The sequence below is a fragment of the Corvus hawaiiensis genome, chromosome 2 (genome assembly GCF_020740725.1).
Source record: "Corvus hawaiiensis isolate bCorHaw1 chromosome 2, bCorHaw1.pri.cur, whole genome shotgun sequence".
NCBI classification, from domain to species: Eukaryota; Metazoa; Chordata; class Aves; order Passeriformes; family Corvidae; genus Corvus; species Corvus hawaiiensis.
In genome coordinates this window covers 24584393-24611191 of record NC_063214.1, presented here as the reverse complement: position 1 = coordinate 24611191, position 26799 = coordinate 24584393, and the positions used below count along the sequence as shown (strand labels likewise).

Below are 26799 nucleotides of genomic sequence, written 5' to 3'. Positions count from 1 at the left end.
CTTAATCCTGCAAACCTTTGGGTCCTCAAAATTTCCTTCCAGGGAGATGCCACAAGCCATCAGCAGAGTTTTGTAGTGCTGAATGAAGTCATACATGATAAGTGAGCGCTCCTTCCTGGGCTTCTTCTGCAGGTACAGCTGCACGTGGTTCAGTCTCTCTGCCACAGAGAGGCTTTGGTCCAAAGGTGGTGGTGCCAAACTCAGACTGATTTCTAAGGTAGGAAATATAAGCAAAAATCATCTTTTAACCCATTACATGGTAAAAAAGGCAAGAGAAAAATCTTGAATACAATCACCTAAAGCACAAAAACTACAAGTAAACTATGAAGAAATAACAATATATCTATAGCACTATTACATATTTTAGCAAACCAGACAAGCCTCCCAAAAGCAGTATGCTGTGTCTGTACTAACAAAGGATAGCCAGGAATCAAACCCTAGTCACAAGGTCACTTAGCACAGATTGGGCTATGTTCAGCATTTGAGTGTTAGATTTGTTCTGGAAAGGAAAAACTGGAAGAGACTGAAAGAGAAAAGCAAGTTAGGTAAAGAGAACATGGGAGTAAGCTAACATTTTATGCTCACAGGCCAGTGCCTGAGCCAGTTACCTGCCCATATTACACAGGAGTATGGATGTATCCACAGCAACCTGTTCAAGGGTCTTTAACACCTAAGACTGCTAAATTATTCCACCACTGAGCTGGGGTCAGGACACTCAGAGCACTTCAAGAACCTTATCTGCTGAAGGTATTTTTTTGAGATGCAGTGTCAAGTAACCCAGCACAGCCTGTCTGCTCACTTACCAGTCTGGTCTTGTATCTGCTGCAAAGAGATATAATAGGCATCTTTTCCACCCCAACACACTGCCAGTCCAACTACCAAGATGTCTTCACATCCTTGGACAGGAAACCCGTCATCTTTAACTTGCATCCACTGAGGAGAACTCACTAAAGAAATAATTTTAAGTTACTATTATAAAATGGCATCCATAAATAGAGAAGAGTTGGGTCCTGAAAATGCAAATACATACAGTTGAACCTAAAATTGAGCATTATCAAGTCTCAGTAAAGCGAAGGAGCGGAGTGTTAGTAGACGATGGAGAGCTGGTGTCAAGCATTTCCTTGACAGGTTTTTGGTGATAGTAATGAAGTGTTAGCAGCTTGTTGGTATGTGAGAGCATCTAAATATTCTTCTGTGACTGCCTCTGAACCAAGGTTAAATATTTTCAAATATTTTCAAAATGTAAACTTGGTTCAATATAAGCATGTGTGAAATTCAGATCAATCTCTGGGTTGTTGCAATATTGCTTCTTTTTTTCCCCCCACATAAGTATTCATATGCTGCAGTTTGCTGCTGCTTTATAAACATGCCCTTCCTTTAAAATGACAAGATTAAGCAGTTAGATTCTTTGCTGTCACATTGCCATAACAACAATAATAGCATTTCTTAACTATCAAAATAGATTTTTGACAGATAAATGTGAAATGCTTTTTAGAGTGAAAGGAAGGAATACATTTCTATATCAACTCTTGAAGAGGTTGCTAGAAAAGGCCAGAATTTGGAAGGGATGCTTTATGGGTGGTTTAATCTAAACAGGAGGAAGACTTTATTTACTTTGAGGGTGACAGAACACTGGAACAGATTGCCTAGAGAGGTTGTGGAATTTCCTTCCCTAGAGATATTCAAAATCTGCCTGCATGCAATCCTGTGCACCCTGCTCTACGTGAACCAGCTTTAACAGGGGTTTGGACTAGATAATCCCCAGAGGACCCTTCCAACCCCAAACATTCCATGATTCTGTAATACCAGTGATTTTTCTCCTTTTTTGCATATCCTTTCCTTCTCCAGGCCTGCTTTAAGCTGAAGATGCCACATGCTGTTCACAGAATAATGCACTGGAACAGGGAACTGACCTTTTTTGAATTTGCCACCAATCGTTGATTTGGGAGACAAAAGGCACTTTGTTCTTTCACATGCCACTGAGATGGAGAATCTGCTTTTCTCCTTCCATTCTGCAATAAAAGTCTGGAAAAGTGCTTTGTTGCTTGCTACATCAACAATAGTGAAACTCTCAGCACTTAAGGGAACAAATGGAAAAACATCCTGAGAGAGCTGCAGTGAAAAGCCTTGGTCTATAGTGGAATCATCTTTTATCTCATCAGTGTCAATTGGGTCTAGACACCCAAGATGGACCTGGAATGTTTTTACCTGCTGCTTTGCATTGCCCTCACTATTCCACTGTGCCTGAACAATCTGCCCTTCATTCTTGCAGGTGATTTGTCCTTTTCTTGCAGATTTCACAGGGAGAGAAACAGAACTTTTTGGAAAAAGCTCTTTGGGAGGTGTTGGAGGAATAAACCCATTGTTACTATCTGGTGCAGGACAGGATGTTCTGTTGCTTCCCTTGAGCTGAAGTGTTATGCCCTCTGTTTTCCGAAGATCTGAGTTTTCAGTTTTGTTTTCTTTAACCTTGAAAGAGCTTTTTAAATCCTGGCAAGTGGGCAAAGGCTCTGGCTCACAACAGTCAGATTCAAAAACTGGAACTGGCTCTTGACTAACAATAGGAGCAACTAACTCTCCTTTCAAACTGGAACTTGCTGAAACTGGTTCGATGCCTGAGAGGCTCGGCCATTTGTCTAATACATCCTGCAATCCTGGGCTTAGTTCAAACGAGCAGTCAGTCCACACTACTGGATGGCGTTTCTTCTCTAAAGCTTGGTGGCTTCTCTGGAGCTTTTCACCTTGATCTCCTACTAAATCCTTTGGTTTGGGGTCATTGTTACAAATCACTGGGTTTCTTAATCCTGACTGACCTTGAAATGAAGAAGGAATGTCTTTCAGAAAAGACGGGGAGTTTCCACGGCCTAAAACTTCTGCTATTACATCCGAGGATGCTTGAGACACACTGTTACACTGTACAGGATTCTCATGTTCCATCTGATTGTCATTGACATCAGATTTATTCTCAACAGGCCTTAGACTCTGCAAAACACCATCTGGAGGAAGCAAAGCCACAGGGTCCTTTCCGTCAGCTTCCATGATGTGAACAGCTGAAAGGTCACTGACATTACTGAAGCTATCATCAAACAGCAAGCTATCACTCATATTTAGGCTTGTTTCAGGGACAGGCTGGCATTCTGCTTGTACAATGTGTTCCCTACCTAAATGGGAGGTTGCTTCATTCAGGTCTTTAGACACACTCTCCCCTTTCACTGAATTTTGGGTCTGGTAATCTTGTAGAAAACTGTGCAGCTGCGAGTCAGTGACTGAGAAATCGCTTTCTTTAAGGCAAGGTGCAGGTTCTATTTTCTTCACGACAGGCTGTAAATTAAGGCCTTCAGACTCCAAAACTTTATTACTACAGTGCTGAGTTGTGTTTTTTGTAATTTTATTGGTGGTGATAAGACTTGAGAAGCTCAGTTTCCTAACTGTTGCAGCCAGCCTTTTATCAGTATCATTCTCAGTCCATGAACTGCTTAGGTTTTTTGGTATTCCCTGCTGTGGTATTGCTGCCAGCTCTGTACCTTGTATTCCCTGCTGTCCTGTGATTCCAGCTGCTCCCTCCTGTTTTATTATCATCTCAGTTTGAGTATCCAACTGGAAGCTGTCTTCAAAGTCTCTAGAGTCAGAAAACAGATGAGAAGCTGGATCATTCTGAACATCATGTGCATTGCAAACACCTCTGGATTTTACTAAAGACCCTTTCAGAAAGTCCTTAGGATGACTGCTGCCTTTCTCCAGTGTTCCAGCTTGTAACAATATTCCATTGGGCTTTTCACTCCCATTTTTGCCACCATTCTGAATCTGAATATTGCAGGTTTTATCCTCACCAGGGCAAAAATGCCTATCAATCCTCACCTCAGCACAGCTCACATCTGTTTGAGTTTTATTCATTTTGTTCTGCTCACCATCAGTATTGTCAGTTCTCTGTGTCCTAGCACTACCAGGTGTTCCTCTACTTCCTACAATACTGTGTGTCTCCATAGATAGCATAGCAGGTGCCTGAAAACCTGCTCTCCCCTTAGGCATGCCTTCATTTGTGGTGGTAGGCGCTGTAAATAATCCTTCCATTTTATCTTTCCTCCCAATCTTAACTTCCCCCATCTGTACAGAATTTGAGGCTTTATGAGTTACAGAATCTGTTTCCATAAATTCCTTATTATTTTGGTTTGAAACAAAATTATCTGTAGAGATGCTAGTGTGGAAAACAGGCAGCTTTTGTATGTCTGTGCTAAGCTTATTTGAATCTTCAACAAGTGACCCCTGCAGTTTTGAAGCGGTATTTTTGTTCCTAGTCTGGTTTAAATGTGTATCTGTGCTGTTAATCAATCTAGAGGCTGAGGACTCTGTTCTCAATGTTGGTGTTTTTCCTTGTTCAGTAAGGTGCTCTGGGATTGCTGTCCTGGAATCCATCTTGGTTTTGACCAGAGAAATTTCTTCTGTGTTTTCATTGCCTCTGCAGACATTTGGCCGTTTTCTAGCCCTGTATACAAGATCACCCTTGCCTTCCTCTGCTCGAGCCTGTTTCCTGCCTGGGACTTCACTCTCAAATACAGAGCTTTCTGTGCTACTGCTCAGTCGCCTTTTATATCCCTTTTTAATATTTGATAAGTCTCCAATCCGAGAACCAAGGCCATTACAGTGTTGAACTCTGCACCCTTTTTTGTTTAATACCCTTGAAGACTCAGCAGACTCCTCTCCATCTGATCTGTGCAGTCTGTCTTCCAGTTCTGACTCACTGCTGATCACAGAGGATGTATCAGTCTCGAGAAAAGACTCTGGGTTCCACTGCACTCCCATCAGTGCCAAATCCTGCTGCAGAAGTCTCCTGGCTTCCTCCACAATGACGGAAGCTGCTTCTCCTTCAGTTAAGCCCTTCATTCCAGCCATCCAGATGCTGCGCACGGCCCGACGCTCCTCTGCTGACTCTTCATCCTCATCCACAGCCCTACGAATGCTGTGGGAAAGGCAACAGACAGAGGTGAACATTCGTGCAGAACATAACAAACAAGGAGCTGGCACTATTCTGCTCTGCTCCCATTTCAACTGTCTTCACAGCTTGCTTTACAGAAGCACTCTACCTGAAATATAATGCACTTGATGTGGAAATAACTTAATTGGAAGCAACTATTTCAGTTTCCTAAATCTGAAGAGATGTCGATGAAAGATATTACTGGCTGCATACCCCAAAAGCATTGCCAGATTTCTGTGTTCAAACATACCCCAGACAAGTCCCAGTGCCCTACTAAGGCAAGATGCAGGCTTCATAGAGTCATCCTTCATGCACTGTTTTCCAAAGAAAGGAAACTTCAAGAGCATGAACCAGACAAGTATCATGGCACAGTCCAAGAGGTACTTGATCAAGGAAGCTTGTTATTGCACTAACATATAAATCACAAGAGAATCTCAAAAGATAATCAGTAATAAATCATCAACTACTTTGAACATATGGTGGAGCTGCCTTTTAGAGGAAGCAAAAACTCCCCAGAAAGCACTGACAATTTACCCAGAACTAAATAGTGCGTTGAAAAGAGGAATAAGGAGAAAAATTAGGTCTCAAAAACTTATTCTGCAAATAAAAATGCTTCTATTCATTTCAAAATAATCATGGAATGACCGTGATCTGTCAGAGAAACCTGCAAGTTCTTTCTAACTAACATTTGACAAAAAGTCCCAAAAAGACCAAAAGGTTGCCATATTTTATTACAGGTTTCATCCTGTAACCCTTCACCTTACAAACTCCTTTACTTGACTTCTGGACATACTGATTTCTCACCTTTTAAACGGTACTGAGCTCTTCAGAGCAGCTGCCACATCATCAGGACTGGCTTTAGCAAGGTCAGCCACGGTGACAAAGCCAGCGCTGTAAAGTGTCCTGGCACGCTGCGCATTCAGCAGAGACACTCGGACCAGGTCACAGAGCTCCCTGTGAACCCCAAAAGTGAGGCGGCTCTGGAACTGAGAGAGCAACAGCTCCATGTTGTGCCAGCCCAGTCGATTACAGAAAACTGTTATCATTCCTGAAACACAAAAGTTACATTAAAGTCGGAACTCCAGCTCCAGTTCTACAAAGCTGGATTCACTCCCCACCCCCCAATCTGAATCAGCACTCACTTTACATTTCTCACCTTCCCATTACTTACAGGAACTAACTCAAGTTTATTACAACTATGAGTAGGAGCCAGTCTTGCAGAACACAATCTGCAATTAACTAGTTAATCAGTGAGGTAGAAATTCTGAATGATACTGTTTTTTCAAAAGATGCTAATACTGAAAGTATGAAGCACATGCATATCCCGGAACAGGAGTCTTATGAAATAATCATACTGAAAAAAAGGCAAAAGAAAAAGTGGTGATGAGAGTCACTAAGGGAAGGCACAGATCTTTGAGGAAAGCCAGCACTGACATCCATAAAAACAGACCTTGGCTGCAGAATTTCAGCTACTGAGAGCGTCATAGGGGATAGCAGATCCTACGATAAAGGTTACAACTGCACTCCCCAGAGCACGGGAGAAGGAGAAGAGCAGAGAAAAGACAGTTTCTTACTCACATATTATGAAAACCACTGAAAGACATGGCATCCCTCACTATTTTTACAGTGATTATAGAATAAAACTTCTATCATATCTCTTAACTATATGTCATATCAATAGTTCATTTTACTTCCCAGATTACTACTGTGAAAATTATTAACACTGGAAATACAGAATTACAAAACTGCTACAAAGTTATTTATACTAAAAAGTTAAAAAAAAAAAAAGAGTTATTTATACTACCAGAATTAAATTAAACTACTCTGCATCAGTTGGCGTGACCTTTTCATTTTGGGGCTTTGACTCATGCTGCAACCCACACAGAGGGTTTCGCAAGTTGAGCTAAAACTGTCTTAAAAACTGAAAACTCACTTATGGAGTAATGAAGGATTTAGGCAACAGAAAGAAAATATCTTGGTCACATGGTGGGCTGTTACTTCAACTCCCACACAGCCTTCTTAAGGAAGTTAAAGGTAGCAGCTGTCTGACCTCCTGTGATCTGGTGATAAATGACCCAGAAGCCACTCACTCTGTTTTGAAAACTGTAATCTTATACTTTCTGGCCAATTAATTTTGCATTCAGAAGAAAGCCATGTCCCATCTTAGAGGCTCCAAACTTACTCAATGCTGAAAGGTACTCTTTCCTGATAGACCAAAGCTTTACAATGGACTTGCACTAATTTCCATACTTAGTATTGAACAAACTACATTCCTGCACAGTACACAGCTGATTTCCACAGACTTCCCATGCTGCAGCACTGCTTGATTCCTCTCAGCTGGCTCCCTTCCCACTGCACACTCTGGGCACAGAAGCCATAGCAGGGCCAACCACAGGTTAAGCTATAAATCCGTAAGTGGTTTTACAAGGCTGTTTGCTGTTAGGACCACACCTTAGCCCCAAATCTGGAAGGAAAAAAACCAGACTAGCCTAAGATACCTGGGGTATTTTGCCCAGACAACTCACCTGCATAAGTGGCAGCAGATTGCTGCAAGGATTGAAGCTGACCACGACTACAGCCGTATTTCTTGGTCATATCTTGTAAAGGAACCTCACTGATTAAATCCAGAAGGGCAAGGCTGGTGAAAAACCTGTTGAAGAAGTACATGAATAAATTGAATAAAATTGTCATCTGGGGCACATTACTGTACATGGCAAAATGTACCATGATGCACAGGACAGAATGGTACTACAGTATAGCACACAAAAAAGCCAGACACGATGGCTTCCAAAAACATCAGCACAAACATCTTGTGCCACCAGTGTTCTCAGACCAGAGCAGACCAGGTCCAGGTCTCTCACCTATGAGTTCACTCACTAAAAGAGCCAGTTCCTGAAAACAGACACAGAGCCTGAGCATTACAAATGTTGCAGCCTCTAGTCTCTGCACATTCACACCCACATTCTGTGGCTACCTTTTGTGGATGGCCATTTGTCTGTGCTGTTTCTCTGTTTTAGCTGTGATTTTGCCCCTTACAGAGCGAGCTAGAAAGCCTTCTTCAATCCCCACCAGCTCAGCCACACGTTTCATTGAGGCAGGAAGTTTCTCCCATAAGCAGAAGAACTGGTACCAATCAATTGTGGTCCACTCCTCATACACTGGGGTGACCTAAAGAAAATAAGACGATGCAAAAAAACTATTTAAGAGAAACAAACAGAACTAACAGAGTTTTGGGTAAACAGAACTACAGCCTAGGGAATGTGGTTAGAGCATCCTACGCCCTGCGTAAAGGCACTGAGTCATAGGCATGTACCATAAAGAAAGTAAAAGCTCTTCTAATCCAGTTTCTTTAATATTTGTACCGATGAGATCTGACTCATATGGGTACTCCAGTGATTAAACAATTCAGACTCTTTGTCAGATTACTCTTTAAATCCAAGCCACTAAATGATTTTTAAGATGTATCTTCTAATCCTTTAACAAAACAAAATTGTATTTTTTAACATAATTTACAGATATCTATCAACCTCTTAAAACCACGAGTAACCACGCTAACCGCTGCCACAGCATCTGATAAAGCAGGAAGGACACAGATTTTGCCAAAACTTGCTGAAGCTTTAATTTACCTACAAAAAAATCTCAGCTTTTATTAACAGTAACAAAAAGCCATCCAGAGCTTTTTTTTCTTTAAAATGTTTTTTAGACAGAAAAACAATTCTGTTAATGCTTAGTCAGCACAGAGTTAGTTTCTCTATGAGGAGACAAAACGTCTTCATATCTTTATCAATATAAAACAAGATTAATTATTTTGAAAGACCTAAGAGTTGTTAGGCACACATGTTAAATGGCACAGAATACTAGATGCCTATGTGGTTGTAAATCATCCATGCCTCTTCATCTGCTGAGAAGAACAAGAGTTATTAAGATGGGTGTTTGTCTTTTGTTGTTTATTGGGCCTTTGTTGTGGTTTAGATTTTTTTCTTTAAAGAAAACTATTTTCCTAATCTAGCAAATGCTTACTTGTTATAATCAACTTCCCTAAAATACGAGGGCTCATATTTGTGCAAGTAAAAGATTCAAGCTTAAAAGAATTAAAAAGCATTATAGCAGATAAACTCCTTGTAGGCCATAAGGAACACATGAAGAACAATACTTAAAAAAACTAAAAAAGCAATAAAATGAAATAAACCTTTGGCCTTGAAAATGAACAGACTTGCAAGAAAGTGTTTTAGAGTAGCTTAACAGAAGAGAATCTCAAGAACATTTTGTTCAACAGTGTATGATTTAAAATAACCTTAGACAAGCTGCTGCAATTAAAAAGTACAGCATAAAAAACATAATGCCATCACTGCCTCTACCCCAGAACAGGAACAAATTTCATCCTTTTTTTTTTTTCTGTTTGAGAGATGCAAACAGGGAAAAAAATTGCTGGTGCATAACACAAAGAAGTTCATTTTACCTAGCAGAAGTAGAACGAAATATAATGTGGTCCTCGAAAAGAGAGATATGGGTACATATGGGACAGTAGTAGATCCAAAAAAATCTATCAGTGCTAGCCCACAACAGGGTTAATGAAGACAGCAAGCAGAGACAGGTACCCTCAGTCTCTTGCCTCCCCTTGTCCCACAGCTCAACAAGCTTTGTAATTGCAAGCACATTACTCTTGAAGTGAACTTTCTTTTCAGACAAGATTCCCAAATTTTGCCTTTGATTTATCATCCTGGTAAAGCGAATACACTTTACACTTAGAGAAGGCTAAAGTTGACTGTCAGATTTCGGATGATGATTGCATGATGGGCCTCTGGCAGCCATGAATCCCAAGTTGTTCAGTGCAACTCCATCTGGTTTCCTCACTAATCTTCACAGGTTCATGGCTTCCTCTCCAAAGGTCTTAAATAGCAGTGCTTAGCTTTTCAAGTGTATGTGCTCATAAATCTTGACACACTCCAGGACACTTTTCCTTCATAAGATTTATCACACTCCTTCCTTTAGCAGCATCACCAGGCAAGTAAACTGAATCAGGGATGAACTTCACGGTAACTGAACCAAACAAAGGCCCACCCATAGAAAGAAAGTAGTGTGGCGCTCTGAGGCTTTTTGGAAGCAAAATGGACACTAAATGCCCAACACTTTTCTGGGCCTCCAAGAGTAATATGAAATTAAGCCTGCTGATCCCAAGCACACATACAAAAATTAATTTGTTTCATCAACCTCAAGTGTCTCAGGAAAATTACCATTATGTTATGTTCAAAACTTAGGAAGTTCTGAAATCTTAGGAAGTCAAGAGTGACAACAATGGGCTTAAACGGCATGCAGCACCTGCCTACACAATAGACACTAAGGTAACACACTAATTTTGAGGCACATTCAATTTAGAAACTTTTCTTCATGAAGAATAAGCTAAGCAAAACACAGAAAAACCTAAACCTATGTTCAAGGAGCCTTCAAGAACTCTGCATTGTGCTGTCTCCCCTTAGTTTTGGCAGTAGAAAATACAAGACGCAGAATAAGAAACCTACCAAATAGACAATATGCAGATCATTCTCCAGAACAAAGCTTTTCATAGCTCGCTGCAGGTCAGCAAAGATTTCCATGGCTTCAGTTGGTGAAAGAGAAGAGGAAAGAGTAGCTGAGCCAAGATGTGTTGGATGATAAACCTTTGCTGTTAAAAAAAAAAATACGTATTACATAGAGAAAGACTTAAGTGCAAGTTTATAATCATTTTCAGGCTGTGCTGCATTTGAGAGATTTCTAACTTCTCACAACTGCTTTTTCAATAAGAAACAGTGTATGTCCCCATTCTAAATACAGAAGAATGGAAACAATAACAGGTTTAGCCTTGCCTATATCTAAACTAGCCTTTTTCTCTTCTTTAGAAAGACAAAATTCATAGTCTGCAGTTAACAGGCATCAATCCTGTAGTTCAAGTTTGCTTCGTTTAAAAATATTTTGGGAATTTGTAGACTAGGACACATCAGTCTTAGAGGCGATGGGCAGCTGATGTGCCTTCCAAGAACACGTGCATGCAAAACACATTAAAGCAGGTGTAAAGATACCTTCTAGAAAGCTAGAAAATTCTTCATATGCAATTCTCTAAAATAAAAAAAAATGCATAAGTCCTTACTATTCATTTACGTTGAACATCTACTCAGTTGCAGAAAACTTAGCAAATCAAAACTAACTGGAGGAACACCAACTTTACCTTTCACATCACTGCCAGAGTCCACAACTTGAATGAATTCATTTTCCAGCAACCATGCCACACAAGCCTCGATAGGTCCAGCCTGTGCTTTATCTTGCCCTTTCCCATTTTCCCACTTGCTTTCTTTCAAGCTGGATGCAAGCAGAGTGCAAGAGGCATAGGTCTGCACATCCTCTGGAGTGTTGGCTACTCCCCCCACGATGATCTGTTGAAGAAAACTGGCTGTTCATATTGCCAGAGATGCAGTAGGATGGAGCATGAGATCAGAGAATCAAAGAGAGTGATCCATCATCTCAGTTTTCAAGAACCATTTTCCCAGAGAGGGGAATATGAGGCAAAGCAACAGCCAACTTTTCAAGACTTTCCTTGGCAAGAAATCATCTTGGGTAGAAGCAAGAGGACTAAACGACAGGAAAGAATGATTTACAAAATTTTATATTGAAAGTGAACATACTCATAGCACCAATTTAAATTTGAGACTAGTCCCATGAATATTTCTTAGCCAACACTGTGAAATATTAAAATATGTTAGAACACAAACTGCAATTTTTTGAATATAAAAAGCAAACCATGAAGGTGGAGTTCTTGTAAGGCTATTCAGCATACTGAAGGTTTCTCTTAAGAAATACGAATATACCCCATTGTTGTTTTCCTGATTGAGAGTGTTTTTTTCCACCTTGGATTTTGGTTTTGCTTTGGAGGAACCCCTTCTTTTAGATAGACAGCTCTTATGTAGAAAAATACATTTAGAAATTCCACTGGTCTGCTAAAAATTCAAAATCTATGGAAGCACAACCAAGTTCTAAGTATCACAAAAGTTTTCAAAAGACAGTGAAAGTATAGCAAGCAAATTCTATTTAAAGAGTCCTGCATCTAATCTAAGTTCAAGCCCAAATGCAGCTTTGGAAAAGGCCATAAGCTCACCTATGTGGAATAAAATCCTTTTGGCCCTTTTTTACTCCTACAGGAACCCTACAGAGGAGGGAGCAAATTGGGTACCATCCCTGTTTGCTCGCCAAAAGTGTATTCACAAAATTTCAGTCATTCCTGTACAAAAGAGGTAGGTAAGTTGAGGGGATAAATAAGAGGCCCTACAAGGTTCCACAAATGTCATTATGGCACAGTTCAGCCTACAAAGCCTCTAGGATCAGTAATTTACAAGCATTCTCCAGCTAGGAATGTCAGGTCACACCTAAAGTTTAAGAATTACACTTACTTCTGCCTGCTTCTTGACTGCATCTAAATGCAAAAGCAAAGTTTCTTTGAGTGTGCTCACATCCCAATCTGCATCAAGCAGAGAAACATCCCAGACAAAATGCTGAATACTGAAGCAAGCTGGCAGACCCAAAGATGACTGAGGAAACACATGAAAAAGAAGCGCACAGCAAACATTTGGTGGTGTCACAGAAGAAATCATCCTACAAGGGTGCAAGTGTTGGGGTCTCCTCCCCTGCCGTGTAGCCCTGGGAGAGGGGCCCTGAGGGCACAGACACGGGGTTTCCCTGCCCCTGCTCAGCCTCGTTCCCATTGGTTGGTTTGTGTTCCCTGCGCGGGCAGAAGGACCCTCGGGTCCGGTGACTGGAACAGTTCCTGGGCAGAGCCCCGGCCGTGCGGCTGGAGAAATAAACATCTCTCTGAAACAGCTAGCAAGAATCTGTCTGTCCGTATATATTTCCTTTCCACGGGACTCCTGGTTTGATATATGCGTGTTGCAGGATCCCCACTGCAACAAATGGTGGAGATTTGTGAGCAGAACGATCCCCGATCCCTAAGCGACTGATTTGTGTGAGTAAACCCTGGAAACTTTGGATTCCTCTTCTTGGTTTTGCTTTGCTATTCCGTATCTAAACTATGGAGGAACCGTGGGAAGACTCTTGGCTCTCAGAGCCGCATATGGACATTTATCTTAAACTTAAAATGATTCTTGAACAACGATTTGTAAATTTTAGCTTGATTCAAGCTCAAAAAGAACTGAAACACTTCCTGGCATGGTTGTTTAAGAACTTTTTCTATGTTTCTTGGGATTTAATTCTTACCAAGGGCTTTTGGAAAACCGTTTGGACACAGTTAATACTGGAGTCAAAATATATGCCGATGGAAGAATATTTTCGTGAATATTATTTAGTTACCGAGACTGTTGAGCAATGTCAGCTGTGTCCTGGCGAAGGGAAGCCTGGCGCAGGGACCGTGCGGCCCAGGCCACGTGCACCGAGCGCTCTGCGAGCAGCAGCGAGGCAGTTCCCGCGCGCGGGCGGAGCCACGCGAGCCGCAGTGTCGGTGGCGGAGCGAGGCGCGGCGGGAGCGGCGGGACCCGGCGGTGCCCGCCCGGTCCTGCACAGTGCGTGGTGGAGCGAGCCCCGTGAATGCCCGACCGAGAGAGGCGGCGCGCGGGCGGCGGCTGGCGGCGGTGGCGGTGGAACGGAGCCGCGCCCAGCCGAGACGCGCGCTGGAGCAGGGCGCGGGGGAGTCATCGCTCGGGGGCCCGGCCGAGATGTGGGTACAGCGCCCGACAGCGGCAGCGAAGCTGCGACCAGAGGAGGCGACGCACGGAGAACTGAGCGGCACGGCCCGGCCCGGCCCGCGCAGCCCCGAACGCGACCCCGGGAAGAGCGCGCAGGCACCAGCAGCCCCGACAATTCCAACACGGGAGCGACCGAAGGAGAGAGCAAAGACGCAGCGAGACAGAAAACAGCAGACACTCGGAAAAAGGAAAAAATCATAGTAACTAAGATCTTAGGGATAGTAAAATGGTATAATGTTAAGCAAAATTATGGTTTTATAACAAGGTGTGACAACCAGCAAGACATATTCGTGCATAGAACTGCTATTAAAAAGAATAACCCTGAAAAATGCATCCCAAGCTTGGGAGATGGAGAGGTGGTGGAATTTAATATTGTACTAGGGAGAAAAGGGTTACAAGCATCGCAGGTCACTGGGCCTGATGGTGTTCCTGTAAAAGGCAGTATATATGCAAAAAATCGTAGTCATGTTAGACAGTATCTCCATTGTAAGCCCCCCCTACAGTTTCCCTTTCCTAATCCCACCTTTCCCTTTTACCCTATGTCCTATTACCCCCAGTGTATTCCCAATCCGTTTTTTCATCCATGGTTTCCCTCACAAAACCATGCTTTTGCCAATTGTGTCCCCAAAAATCCCTTTCCAATGCCGAGTGGGGGATGAAAAGGGGGAGGGAAGAAGTTAAACCCTCTCCTGCCTCAGTTTCCCCACAAAGCATGCTCAGAGAATTCTGTCTCCCTTCTGTCAGCCCTAAGATGTTCCACAGAATCTGTTTGGACATTTAAAGACTCAGGAGGGTGGCTTGTTTTGTCTTGAAACTGTTCTTGTTATGTTTATCCAGTTGTTTTCATTCTCCTTTTATTAAAATAAAACGGGTGAGGTGTTGGGGTCCCTCCCCTGCCGTGTAGCCCTGGGAGAGGGGCCCTGAGGGCACAGACACGGGGCTACCCTGTCCCTGCTCAGCCTCGTTCCCATTGGTTGGTTTGTGTTCCCTGCGCGGGCAGAAGGACCCTTGGTCCCATGACTGGAACAGTTCCTGGGCAGAGCTCCGGCCATGCGGCTGGAGAAATAAACATCTCTGAAACAGCTAGCAAGAATCTGTCTGTCCATATATATTTCCTTTCCACGGGACTCCTGGTTTGATATATGCGTGTTGCAGGATCCCCACTGCAACATGCAAGCACAGTTCTCATCCCTCTCTGAGTGTCCCCTACCTCAAGTATTGCTCTTTTCATGCTAGAAGCAACACCTTCCCCTTCTCTTCTAAGCAAACAGCTGCAAACAGGCTTGAGAGATCCCTGAAGCAGAGCAGCACCTTTTGATCTTTCTGAGGGCTTGCAGACTAAAATGCTCTCGCCTATTGGAGAAGAAAAGAAAAACAAAACAAATACAGAAACAATGACCTTAGTACTGCATCTTAGCACTCTAATAGCTGCACACAGTTCATCAAGGACATATTGTTGGAATGGAAAACTGTAAGTATTTTCAAAAAAAGCTGAGTAACAAAAGAATAGAAAAAAATGTGCAACCTTGAACAATGCATATGAATTGCTATGTAAGAACTCCACAGATGCATAGTGCATCAGAACTGAAGGCAGAGCAAGCTTCAGAGTTACATTAGGCTAGTCAGTCTTGCCAAGTCAGCTAAGGAGATTCCACAGCCTCTCTGTGCATTTGCTTTGCTACTGAACCACTCTTGCTTCTTGTTCTGGAGCTGACTGGAACTATAATATACAGCGGCATCAATTTTACTTCTTCATTACATTAATAAACTGAAAAAATTCTCAAAAGAAGAAAACATAAAAGCTGCACAGCATTTTGACAGTTTATATTAAGTCAACCAGCTTTCACTCCAGAAATAACTAATTCAGAAATCCAAAATTACTAATATAAATAACTATGCATCCTCTGAACCTTCATATATGCATATATACACACATACACGTAAGTGTCCTGCATGGTTTCCACTGAAAGTACATCTAAATGTATCCTACCTTAAAGTTCTTTGTCCAACATCCTTAAGTTAATCTCTAACTACTGAAACTCTGTGGGAGACAAAAAACATCCCAGAGCCATGAAAGAAAAATGAAAATAATGGGTAAGTTCCTTAATGAGACCATAGTACAGCTTAGCTGTGGAAAATGCAGTAGTGACATAAAGGATATTTTTTCACAAAGCTAATAGAGAGAAACTAGATCACTGGAAGACCTTAGCTGGTTGCAAGCTTTGCCAATTGGCATAGGATAAATGAATTATGGGTAGGGCACATTTGCCTTTGACTAAGAAGAGAGCATTAGTTTTGGATTAGCTGTCCAGTAAATATCATGATAGATTTATGATAACTTGTTAAGATTTAAATGCACTTAGTCTGAACACAAGGTAATTCTGGTAGTGGGTATCTTAGTAAGATCCTAGGATTGATAACTTATGATAGAACTGTAGCTGTGGAAATGCTACAGTAATTAGCAAATCCAGAGGTAATGAAAACACAACTGCACTTAAATGTAATGAACAGAATAAATAAATGCAGTATAGGCAAGTACCAAAATACAGCTTAAACACAGTTACTTAAATTAATTACAGGATGAAATGATGCTCAGAGGATGTGTCTTGGATTTTTTTTATCCTGCCAGGTGAAAATTTTGATATCTGTTGACCATGTACTTTGGACAGAACTGGGGAGTATGCGAGATAAACTGCCTGCAAAGTATTGTTTTGTGAAAGAAAAGCTTATTTTTACTTTAGCAATAAAGAACATATATTCATTTTGTATTTGGGTTCTGATGCGACCTACAATTTCCTCTGAAAACTTCCCTTTGACTCCTTCAGAGTGATCTATCTAAAAGAAAATCTAACTGAAGATGGGTATCCACTTAGCTCTACATTATCTGACAGTTTTACAAGACTTGTGCGATCTGCTTTCCCAAGGTGCCACTGAGAATTTAAAGATAATAACTGCAATCTAGTAAACAGTAAATTAAAAAAAAAGGAACTGAGCAGTTCCAATATCCATTATTGAACATTTCAGATGCTAGGGGAAGTCTAGGTTAACATCAGACCAGACAAACACCAGAAGACTCTGGATATCTAGGCATAAAACTCCATTAAAACCAACAAAGGCCCTATTAAATTCTAGGTTTTGTTCAGCTTTACCTATACCTCCTTGGGAAAATGGCAGTTTTGACAAATGCAAAAATAAACAAATTTCACTCTCTAAAATGATATTTTAAAATTTCTGTCAAATCAAGGAAAAGAAATTAAGAAATCAAAATGTAAGACAATCCAAAACTACAATATTGGGAGAGGAGAAGGAATTCAACCCGACAGCATTTATCTTCTGTCTGTCAGCTAAATTTCATATCCACATAAAGCATTTTTTCCAGCTGAAGTTGCTGTCCTCCAGTCTCCCTACTCTGTGAAAGAGTAGCAGCTGGCAACATAGCTTTATGTTCTCATCCAAAAGACTCCATGAAGCGGAAAAAAACGGTACATTCATGAAGCTCATCAGCATAAAATCAACTGCTTACTGTGCACAACACAGTCACAGCAGAACTGTCAAAAAGGGTACTAATTATTGTAACTTGAAGGAGAAAAAGAAGAAACTTCAAGGAATAATGTAATTTTACACCTGCCAGCTACAGTCAAATGACAAAGTCTGGAAAATTTCAAAATCCAGCACGCAGCTGCCCTTTTCTTGAACACATAGGGAGAGCTCACAGAGATATAGGTCGCAAAATGCTCTGTTGCTATGCTACTCAGGCAAAAATAGAAAGCTAAATGTAAGAACAGTCTGCTTACATAGGGCTCCAGCAAGCACCAATCAAACAATCAGGAGGGCAAACCCACTTCCTGCATCTGTTGAACTTCTTATTTTCTACTGTGTTTATACTTGTATAATGTGGCTTTTTGCAAACATCATCCACAAAGATAAATTGCCATTGCAAATTCAAGTAACAGGCAAGATTACTTTGTTGAACATCAGTCAGTGCCACTGTATGCAAGAAGGTGCCATATTATCTGTGAACTACTGCTCCTATTTCCCTGTCTCTGTCTCATTACTACTTTCAGGATGCATAAAATTGATGGTTAAGTTTGGCAGAAGTTTAATAAAGCTAAATCACAACTTCCAACAACAGAAGTTTGTCAAATTAGGATTGCAGACTTTAAACACATTTTTTACATTTTTAGGCTTGTCCAGGGAGAGTTTACTGCAAATTTTCTCACTGAAGCTGTAAACACTTTAGTCAACTGCCCATGGATCACAGAATTAAGGCAAATGAACAACACAGCCTTAGAAGCTAACAAGAATTCAAAGGAGAAAATAGCCTGTTCCTGAAGTAACTGACATGTAAATACCGAAGTCAGTCTCAGGCAGTGAAAGCAATCCCCCGGGAATTACAACTTTTACTCCATTAATACCAAACAAATTAATACCAAACAAATTCATCTTGATTAACCTAATCATACAGAATACCAAAGGAATTCATCATGATTAGTCAGTAATTGCGAAGTACTGTCCTGGATTTAATCAGGTTAACACCGCTCTTACAGAATGTTAATAAAGACTCTGCTTACCCTCTGTGTCTACCCCTTTCCTGCCAGCCCTTCCAGCCATCTGCTTGTAGGTGAGGATGTCCAGCAGTCTGCCACCGAAGGTGGGTGTCCGGATAATGACGCGGCGCACGGGCAGGTTCACTCCCGACGAGAGCGTGGAGGTCGCTGCCAGGACTCGGATCAGGCCCTGCCGAAAGGCTCCCTCAATGATGTCCCGCTCATCAAAAGTCAGACCTGAGGACACGTGGCTTTTAGTGAGCCTTGTGATGCTGAGACTGCATTTTAGAGCTAGCAATTCTGCTGTCCAGCAAGGGAAGAACAAACGAACTTAGTGAACATTCCCCATTCAGTGCTAGGAACTAGACTTGCAGCACTACCTCCGTCAACTTTTTCTGACCCGTAAGTGAAGCAAAATTTCACCATTAAATTTCTGTTATTCAATTGACAGTAATAAACTAGTTTTTCTAAGTTGCTTGTACACAGCGTAGCAAGATGAACTCCTTACTGCTTATCTACAAGCTCAGCAAGTAAATACATAAAGAAATAAAATAAAAATGAGAAAACAGTAGGGAACTAGGATTTACTCATCTGCTATCTTAACCCTAGACTCTTTCTTCATTATTCCCATTACAGGTCTAGTATGTATCTTTCTACATTTCCTTCAGGGCTTCAGGACAATTTTATTCTTGAGAAAGAAATACAGATTCTATAAGCATTTGGAATTATTCCTCCTACATGATCAATGCCATAGCTACTGTCGTCTCTCCGAGGCAGTCCTTTCTCTCAATGAATCAACAGGTGACATACACTATTACCTACCTAAGAAGAAACAAAAAATCTAAGCAGAAGTGTTCACAACACATGCTCTTTTAATTTTTATTTTCATTGTTACAATTCCTCTATTTACTCATTTATTTCAGTATTAAGCTAAGGAAAATTGCTCTGAAATACTCTGGCAGCTTTAGGAACAACTTGAAAATGCTTGAGCTGCAAATCAATTAATTTTTCAGGCAATTCACAAAAAAACCCCCAGTTAAGTTGTATTCTAAAAGCTGCTGTTATCCAACACAACAGAGAGAAGATTTAGCAAAACAATTTGTAAATTAAAGTCTTCGGCCACAAAAAAATAATTTCAAGTTTACCTCTACCTGTGGGATTCTCAAAGCTTATTTAGGCATGAGCTACAAAAGGCTTAAAAAAGCAACCAGTAAATTGCTGATAGCTGCAGTAAAAAGAACCCATATGACTCAACCATTATTGAATTCAAGACCAAGATATTCAGGAATACCTGCATGATGAAATGCCACTCCCCATGGCAAAGTACGCTGGAGCACAGAATCCAGGCCTGAGATTGAACGCTTTAACTGATCCAGAACCTCATCAATCCCTTCTCTGTCCACAACAACTGGGGCAAGGGCTGAGTTTTTTGTAGAACCTTGAGAGAGAAAGTATTTTTATAATTCACACTAAAATTAATTTTCATTAAAGGCACTGTGCATACTGTAGTCTTCTATTAACTACTTTTCTCTTACTCTCAGCTTGTTGCAAACTGTAGAACTCCCTGGCAATGATGTCTGCCAGCTTCTCACACCAGTTCTTGGATGGACAGAAAAGCAGGACTGAATGGCCACCACAAACAGTCTCATAACACAGGCTCACAATATGGTCTTCGTCTCCCTGAATTGAGATAAAATATTTTCAGTGCGCTCTCAGAATTAATGGGGTTTGTAAATGCTGTCCTTTGTTGGGGTCCCTCCCCTGCCGTGTAGCCCTGGGAGAGGGGCCCTGAGGGCACAGACACGGGGTTTCCCTGCCCCTGCTCAGCCTCGTTCCCATTGGTTGGTTTGTGTTCCCTGCGCGGGCAGAAGGACCCTTGGTCCCGTGACTGGGACAGTTCCTCGGCAGAGCTCCGGCCATGCGGCTGGAGAAATAAACATCTCTGAAACAGCTAGCAAGAATCTGTCTGTCCGTATATATTTCTTTTCCACGGGACTCCTGGTTTGATATATGCGTGTTGCAGTATCCCCACTGCAACAAATGGTGGAGATTTGTGAGCAGAACGACCCCCGATCCCTAAGCGACTGATTTGTGTGAGTAAACCCTGGAAACTTTGGATTCCTCTTCTTGGTTTTGCTTTGCTATTCCGTATCTAAACTATGGAGGAACCGTGGGAAGACTCTTGGCTCTCAGAGCCGCATATGGACATTTATCTTAAACTTAAAATGATTCTTGAACAACGATTTGTAAATTTTAGCTTGATTCAAGCTCAAAAAGAACTGAAACACTTCCTGGCATGGTTGTTTAAGAACTTTTTCTATGTTTCTTGGGATTTAATTCTTACCAAGGGCTTTTGGAAAACCGTTTGGACACAGTTAATACTGGAGTCAAAATATATGCCGATGGAAGAATATTTTCGTGAATATTATTTAGTTACCGAGACTGTTGAGCAATGTCAGCTGTGTCCTGGCGAAGGGAAGCCTGGCGCAGGGACCGTGCGGCCCAGGCCACGTGCACCGAGCGCTCTGCGAGCGGCGGCGAGGCAGTTCCCGCGCGCGGGCGGAGCCACGCGAGCCGCAGTGTCGGTGGCGGAGCGAGGCGCGGCGGGACCCGGCAGTGCCCGCCCGGTCCTGTGCAGCGCGTGGTGGAGCGAGCCCCGGGAACGCCCGACCGAGAGGGGCGGCGTGCGGGCGGCGGCTGGCGGCGATGGCGGTGGAACGGAGCTGCGCCCAGCCGAGACGCGCGCTGGAGCGGGGCGCGGGGGGGTCGTCGCTCGGGGGCCCGGCCGAGACGTGGGTGCAGCGCCCGACAGCGGCAGCGAAGCTGCGACCAGAGGAGGCGACGCACGGAGAACTGAGCGGCGCGGCCCGGCCCGGCCCGCGCAGCCCCGAACGCGACCCCGGGAAGAGCGCGCAGGCACGAGCAGCCCCAACAATTCCAACACGGGAGCGACCGAAAGAGAGAACAAAGACGCAGCGAGACAGAAAACAGCAGACACTCGGAAAAAGGAAAAAATCATAGTAACTAAGATCTTAGGGATAGTAAAATGGTATAATGTTAAGCAAAATTATGGTTTTATAACAAGGTGTGACAACCAGCAAGACATATTCGTGCATAGAACTGCTATTAAAAAGAATAACCCTGAAAAATGCATCCCAAGCTTGGGAGATGGAGAGGTGGTGGAATTTAATATTGTACTAGGGAGAAAAGGGTTACAAGCATCGCAGGTCACTGGGCCTGATGGTGTTCCTGTAAAAGGCAGTATATATGCAAAAAATCGTAGTCATGTTAGACAGTATCTCCATTGTAAGCCCCCCCTACAGTTTCCCTTTCCTAATCCCACCTTTCCCTTTTACCCTATGTCCTATTACCCCCAGTGTATTCCCAATCCGTTTTTTCATCCATGGTTTCCCTCACAAAACCATGCTTTTGCCAATTGTGTCCCCAAAAATCCCTTTCCAATGCCGAGTGGGGGATGAAAAGGGGGAGGGAAGAAGTTAAACCCTCTCCTGCCTCAGTTTCCCCACAAAGCATGCTCAGAGAATTCTGTCTCCCTTCTGTCAGCCCTAAGATGTTCCACAGAATCTGTTTGGACATTTAAAGACTCAGGAGGGTGGCTTGTTTTGTCTTGAAACTGTTCTTGTTATGTTTATCCAGTTGTTTTCATTCTCCTTTTATTAAAATAAAACGGGTGAGGTGTTGGGGTCCCTCCCCTGCCGTGTAGCCCTGGGAGAGGGGCCCTGAGGGCACAGACACGGGGTTTCCCTGCCCCTGCTCAGCCTCGTTCCCATTGGTTGGTTTGTGTTCCTTGCGCGGGCAGAAGGACCCTCGGGTCCGTGACTGGAACAGTTCCTCGGCAGAGCTCCGGCCATGCGGCTGGAGAAATAAACATCTCTCTGAAACAGCTATCAAGAATCTGTCTGTCCATATATATTTCCTTTCCACGGGACTCCTGGTTTGATATATGCGTGTTGCAGTATCCCCACTGCAACAGCCCTTCTTCTGTATCCCAGTAGGAATCTTCTACTTCAAGTCAGAAAAAGAAGCAAACAAAGAACAGGGAGCACTGTTACCTTAGTTTCTGTCCTGCTTTATGAAGTCCAAGCACCAGTATGATCACATTGTTGAGGGCAGCTCTAGACCTTACCCATGAATACATGTAATGTTTTACATCTTGCGTCCATAAATCTTTCTCTGAATGAAGGCCACACAGTGCACAAATAAATCACTGCAACCTCCACATCATGGCTAACAGCAGTGAGGAAGAACTAGGAAGAGCCCTGAAGAAAAACCCCTCTACAGTTACTAGGGAAGATTTGTTACCTTGGATGTCTGAACTAAAAGCATGAGAAGCAGCAGTCCAAGCATCCCCAATAAGATGCACTCAGCAAGCACTGCTGACCAAAGACCCCAGGTACTCAGAGCACAGCAGAAGGCTTTTAGGGATACTTATATAGATGTTCATGCAGGTTTTGATGAACCCTGCTGTTTGCAGCTTGCTTTTTTGGTTTTAAGATCCTAAGAGAGTCCATGCAACTGATCTGTTTTGCTTGGCTATGCCAGATTCTCTTGTAGCAAGCAGGCCAAAGGAGGAAGAGAAAAATGTAGGCGTACAGCAAGAAATAAAAAGCACTAAAATTCAAATGAAAACAGGGGAGCAATGGCAGGAACTTCTCCACAGGAATTCTGCTAAATTCAGCCAAGATGGTGAGGTCATCAAGCTCCCTTTTATTGGTCCAGTCTGAGGCCAATAAAGGAAGTCTGAAGGTCCAGTGATAGATTTCAATCCCAAGATCACCCAGTTTTATAAGCCAACTCCCTTAGACTCCCTTGAGTCATAAGCCTAGTTTAGTTCTTTCTCTTACTTAATTTAGTAACCATCCAAAGCAACTATCTCAAAAAATATCCAAATGCAACATCACCTTCTCAATATGACCACATAAAAGCTAGCTTCCAAATGCTCTAGTGAAAAACATTTCCTTCTGTTTCTAGGATACTTTTTCTTTGCTCTGCCACCATGCTACTGACAAGAGAATGTGCACAGCAAGAACCGAGTGCAAAACATTCCAAAATAATGCTGGCATTCCTTCCATATTGTCCAACTGCTATACTAGTATTACACAGAGCAGTTGAAAGGACTGGAGAAAGAATTCACCCTTCAAAGACTCCACAGAAAAGGACCCTACAAATAGGGAGCCCAAATTTCCCATTTCTACCCATTTTGTTCTTCAAAATCATTGTAGTGTATTATTCCTAACTTTCCATATCCTTTCCATATCCTTTTCAAATCCTGCAAAAGGACTAAATACTGAAAACAGATTCAGAAGAATCAGGATGGGCATCTGCCTTCTAATCACCGTCAAAACTAGATCATTTAGCAGTTTAACATAAGCAGGTTGGATACCAGATTTTAATACAAATACTTCCTCCCAGTTCTGAATGCAAATTCCTTGGCCTAAGCAGGAAATACTTACCTGCATTTATGAAAGTGAAGTAGATTCCCAGGCAAGATAGAGTGGTGGGTAAGGGGAGAATCAAACTCTTTATACCTGTTAAATGCTCTGAAACAACATAACTGCAAAGCCAACTTTGTCTTGAAGTCAGATTCAAGAATCTTCAAGACCTTCATGAGTGTGTATATTTTGGGGGTTTTTTGTTTAAGTCAGTAGAAGACAAAAATACCGATTTTGTTCTCAGTTTGAGCATGAATCTATGAAGTAAACAATGACACTGGGAATGTCATCTATTTAAAAATAAATAAAAACCATACCAGAAGCTGTGTTTTTAACTTTAGCACTACGAAAGGTGTTATCCCAAAGCCACTGCTCAGAGTTTTGTTACCTTCAGTTGCAGCTTGGGCTGGAATTCTCGCACTAAATTCATGGAGGAGTCATATATGTTGCTGCCAATTTTCACCCACTCCTTGAGGGGCACAGGGCGGAAATCTGTACAGTACAGCTCTGCATCTAACCATGAGGCCAGGAGCCCCAAGTTAGGGAGGGTAGCACTCATGCCTACTATTTGTATCCCACCAAAACCAGGACTGGTGCTCTTCGTGTGTCTGGAAGTGGTTAAAAGAAAATGAAAGTTAGTGACAACACAGGCTACTGTTCTGGAAAACAGAATTCAGAAGAACTAGCTCAATCTACTTCCTTCCAGCCTCTCAAGTGCAAAGCTAATTTTTTCAACTTCTTGAGAAAGAAAGAAGCCCATACTCTACTCTTAGCAAACACTATGTCAGGTTATGCATTGATAACAAGATAATTCTATTTTTAATCAATTTGAATCTAAACCTTAACCTTCTTTAGGATGCCTACAGCTATAAATTGACTGCATATTTGGAGAGACTGAAAACAAATACATAGATCAACCAGTTCCTTGCCACTAACACAAACATGGAAATAAAGAATGGCTCAGTCTCCACTGCAATCTTTCTAAGCTTAAATGCCTCAATTAAAACACTTCTATTTGTTTCCATTTCAGGACAAATAATACTAGACTAATGTCTTCCAAGATCTGGGAACCAAAGCCCTAAGTACAGCAAAGAAGCAAGTAGTGTGATGAATAGCAGCTTCCACTAAAGGCAGTGAGAAGTAATGGACTCCTAAAAACCTGAAAACACAAACTGTTAATTTAGATACCCAAATGTAGATTTTAATTCAGGCTTTTACAGCCACGTAATAGGGGGCTTTTTATGCTTCTAAGCTTGTGTTTGAAAACTACTCATTTGCATTGTGCTGAGCCACAAATTGAGACTTTAAAAAATAAAAAGGTCTGATAAATCAATGTCAGCTCAGAAATAACCTGAATCTTCTTAGAACACTCTGGTAATCCTGGCAAAGACAAGACAGGGAAAACAAGATTACCCAGAAGCTATAGTATAAAAGGCCAGTCACTGATGAGACAGAAATAAGGAAGATGGGGAGAGGCAGACTCTCTGTTATCCAACCTCTTTAACCATTTGCTAATACAGCTTCACCATCAAGGTCGCAGATTTTTGCCTCTACAGGAACTTTGGACCTTTTCCTCCCTAAATCAACTTTTGACCTCCAAGGATTAAAAAAGTTCCAGCTCCACAACACAGTATTTGACTGGGGAAGAGAAAAATCTGCTGCAGAATTTTGGCTGAGTCTAGAAAAGCCTTGTGGAGAAGCATGGACACCCACACAGGCAATGGCCATCTGAGAACATCCTCTTGGTGTGAAGACACAGCTTGTACTTCAGTGGGACAGGCACTGATCATTCTGATAACTGGCCAGACTGGACAGTGTTTAAAGACTTTATATAAGCTCATTAAATAACAAAAGGAAAAAAAACCAAAACACAGAAGAACATTTGAGAGAAAATGTGGTCTTCAGCTCAAGGAATCTCAAGTGGATTCCAAAACAAAAACAGCAGCCAATTCCTTCATGTCAGTAAGTGGTACAGGGTACCACTGTCACCTTGACCCTGACAGAGAGATGGAGAATCAGGGCCCTGGCATGCCTGCATGGTGAAGGCTGGAACATTGTGTCTTCCCAGGAACATTCCGGGATGCACCTGTACCTTTTTCCCCTGGCAAGTGTTTTCTCCTTCCTGCTTCTTCAATGCAAGGGAGTAAAGCAGAGGGTGGGCCTGCACCTGTGCTGCAGCTATATGCTAAACCAAGAAAAAAGGAGTGGCAAAGTCATCCACACTGCTCCAAAGCGTACTGGCTTCCAGGATTTATGGGGAGAATATGAGAAGTCAGATGTGATTTGACCCAGAACACTGCTGGATCCTGGAAATCATGATGGGAAACACTGGATGAAATGTCCAGTGGAGAGACAGTGTAGAAATGGCAGTTCCCCCAAAACTAAACAGATGGTTTCTGCTTAGCCCAGCACCGGTACAACTCACAAGACAAGAAGCAGCAGAGAAAACTGGCAAAATCTGACTTCTTCTGCTAAGGAAACAGTTGATTGTGATTCTTCTCTCAGCACCATAAATAAAGATTAAGAAGAATACACCACCTCCTCCATTTCCTTTTTTCTTTGTTTGGGCACTATGAAGCTGCTGGACAGTTTGGTGCTGAGAATCTAGATACTGAATTCTTAAAAGCCTCTAGAACTCTTCTCAAACATCTAATCTATTCCCCAGTGTCCAACCAATTGTGCTAAAGGCAAGAAAACATGCAACCACTAGGCTATCACACGTTATAAGCAAAAGCAGAGCTCACCCTGAGCAGTGCTAACTAAGCAGACTATTGGCATATCCTCTAAGCCTTCTGATCAATTCACCATGCACAAGTTAAAAGCACGCCCACTCTTCCACAACACCAGAGCATTCCAGTAGAATAATCACATCATTCCCCGAAACGCTAAAAAATTAAGCAGGGCAAACCTGCTAGCAAAACTGTTTTTAAAAAATCCAATGTTGAAAAAAAACCAGGCTAAATAAGTAAATGAAAGCACCAACCTTATTTCTTTTCCTGAGAGAATAAATCCCATGGTAGTACACAAATTGAAAACCATGAGGAAAAGAGGGTTTATCTACAATGGCATGCCCCTGAAAAGTGGTATGGTAAGATCTTAATAAA

At 42.2% G+C, this 26799-nt stretch overlaps 1 protein-coding gene across 1 annotated transcript in view; it reads right to left on the bottom strand.

Annotated features, from left to right (window-relative positions):
* POLQ (DNA polymerase theta) overlaps window positions 1-26799 on the bottom strand; it is a 56896-nt gene that overhangs the window by 19216 nt on the left and 10881 nt on the right. Inside the window, exons 6-18 of the mRNA XM_048293885.1 lie at window positions 24084-24303; window positions 19778-19922; window positions 19534-19680; window positions 18267-18479; window positions 14906-15048; window positions 11175-11379; window positions 10492-10634; window positions 7947-8140; window positions 7498-7622; window positions 5777-6020; window positions 1914-4957; window positions 804-947; window positions 16-212 (exon numbers count right to left, since the gene is read on the bottom strand). Coding sequence (XP_048149842.1) covers window positions 16-212; window positions 804-947; window positions 1914-4957; window positions 5777-6020; window positions 7498-7622; window positions 7947-8140; window positions 10492-10634; window positions 11175-11379; window positions 14906-15048; window positions 18267-18479; window positions 19534-19680; window positions 19778-19922; window positions 24084-24303 — 5164 coding nt within the window. The remainder of the gene's footprint in view (window positions 1-15; window positions 213-803; window positions 948-1913; window positions 4958-5776; window positions 6021-7497; window positions 7623-7946; window positions 8141-10491; window positions 10635-11174; window positions 11380-14905; window positions 15049-18266; window positions 18480-19533; window positions 19681-19777; window positions 19923-24083; window positions 24304-26799) is intronic.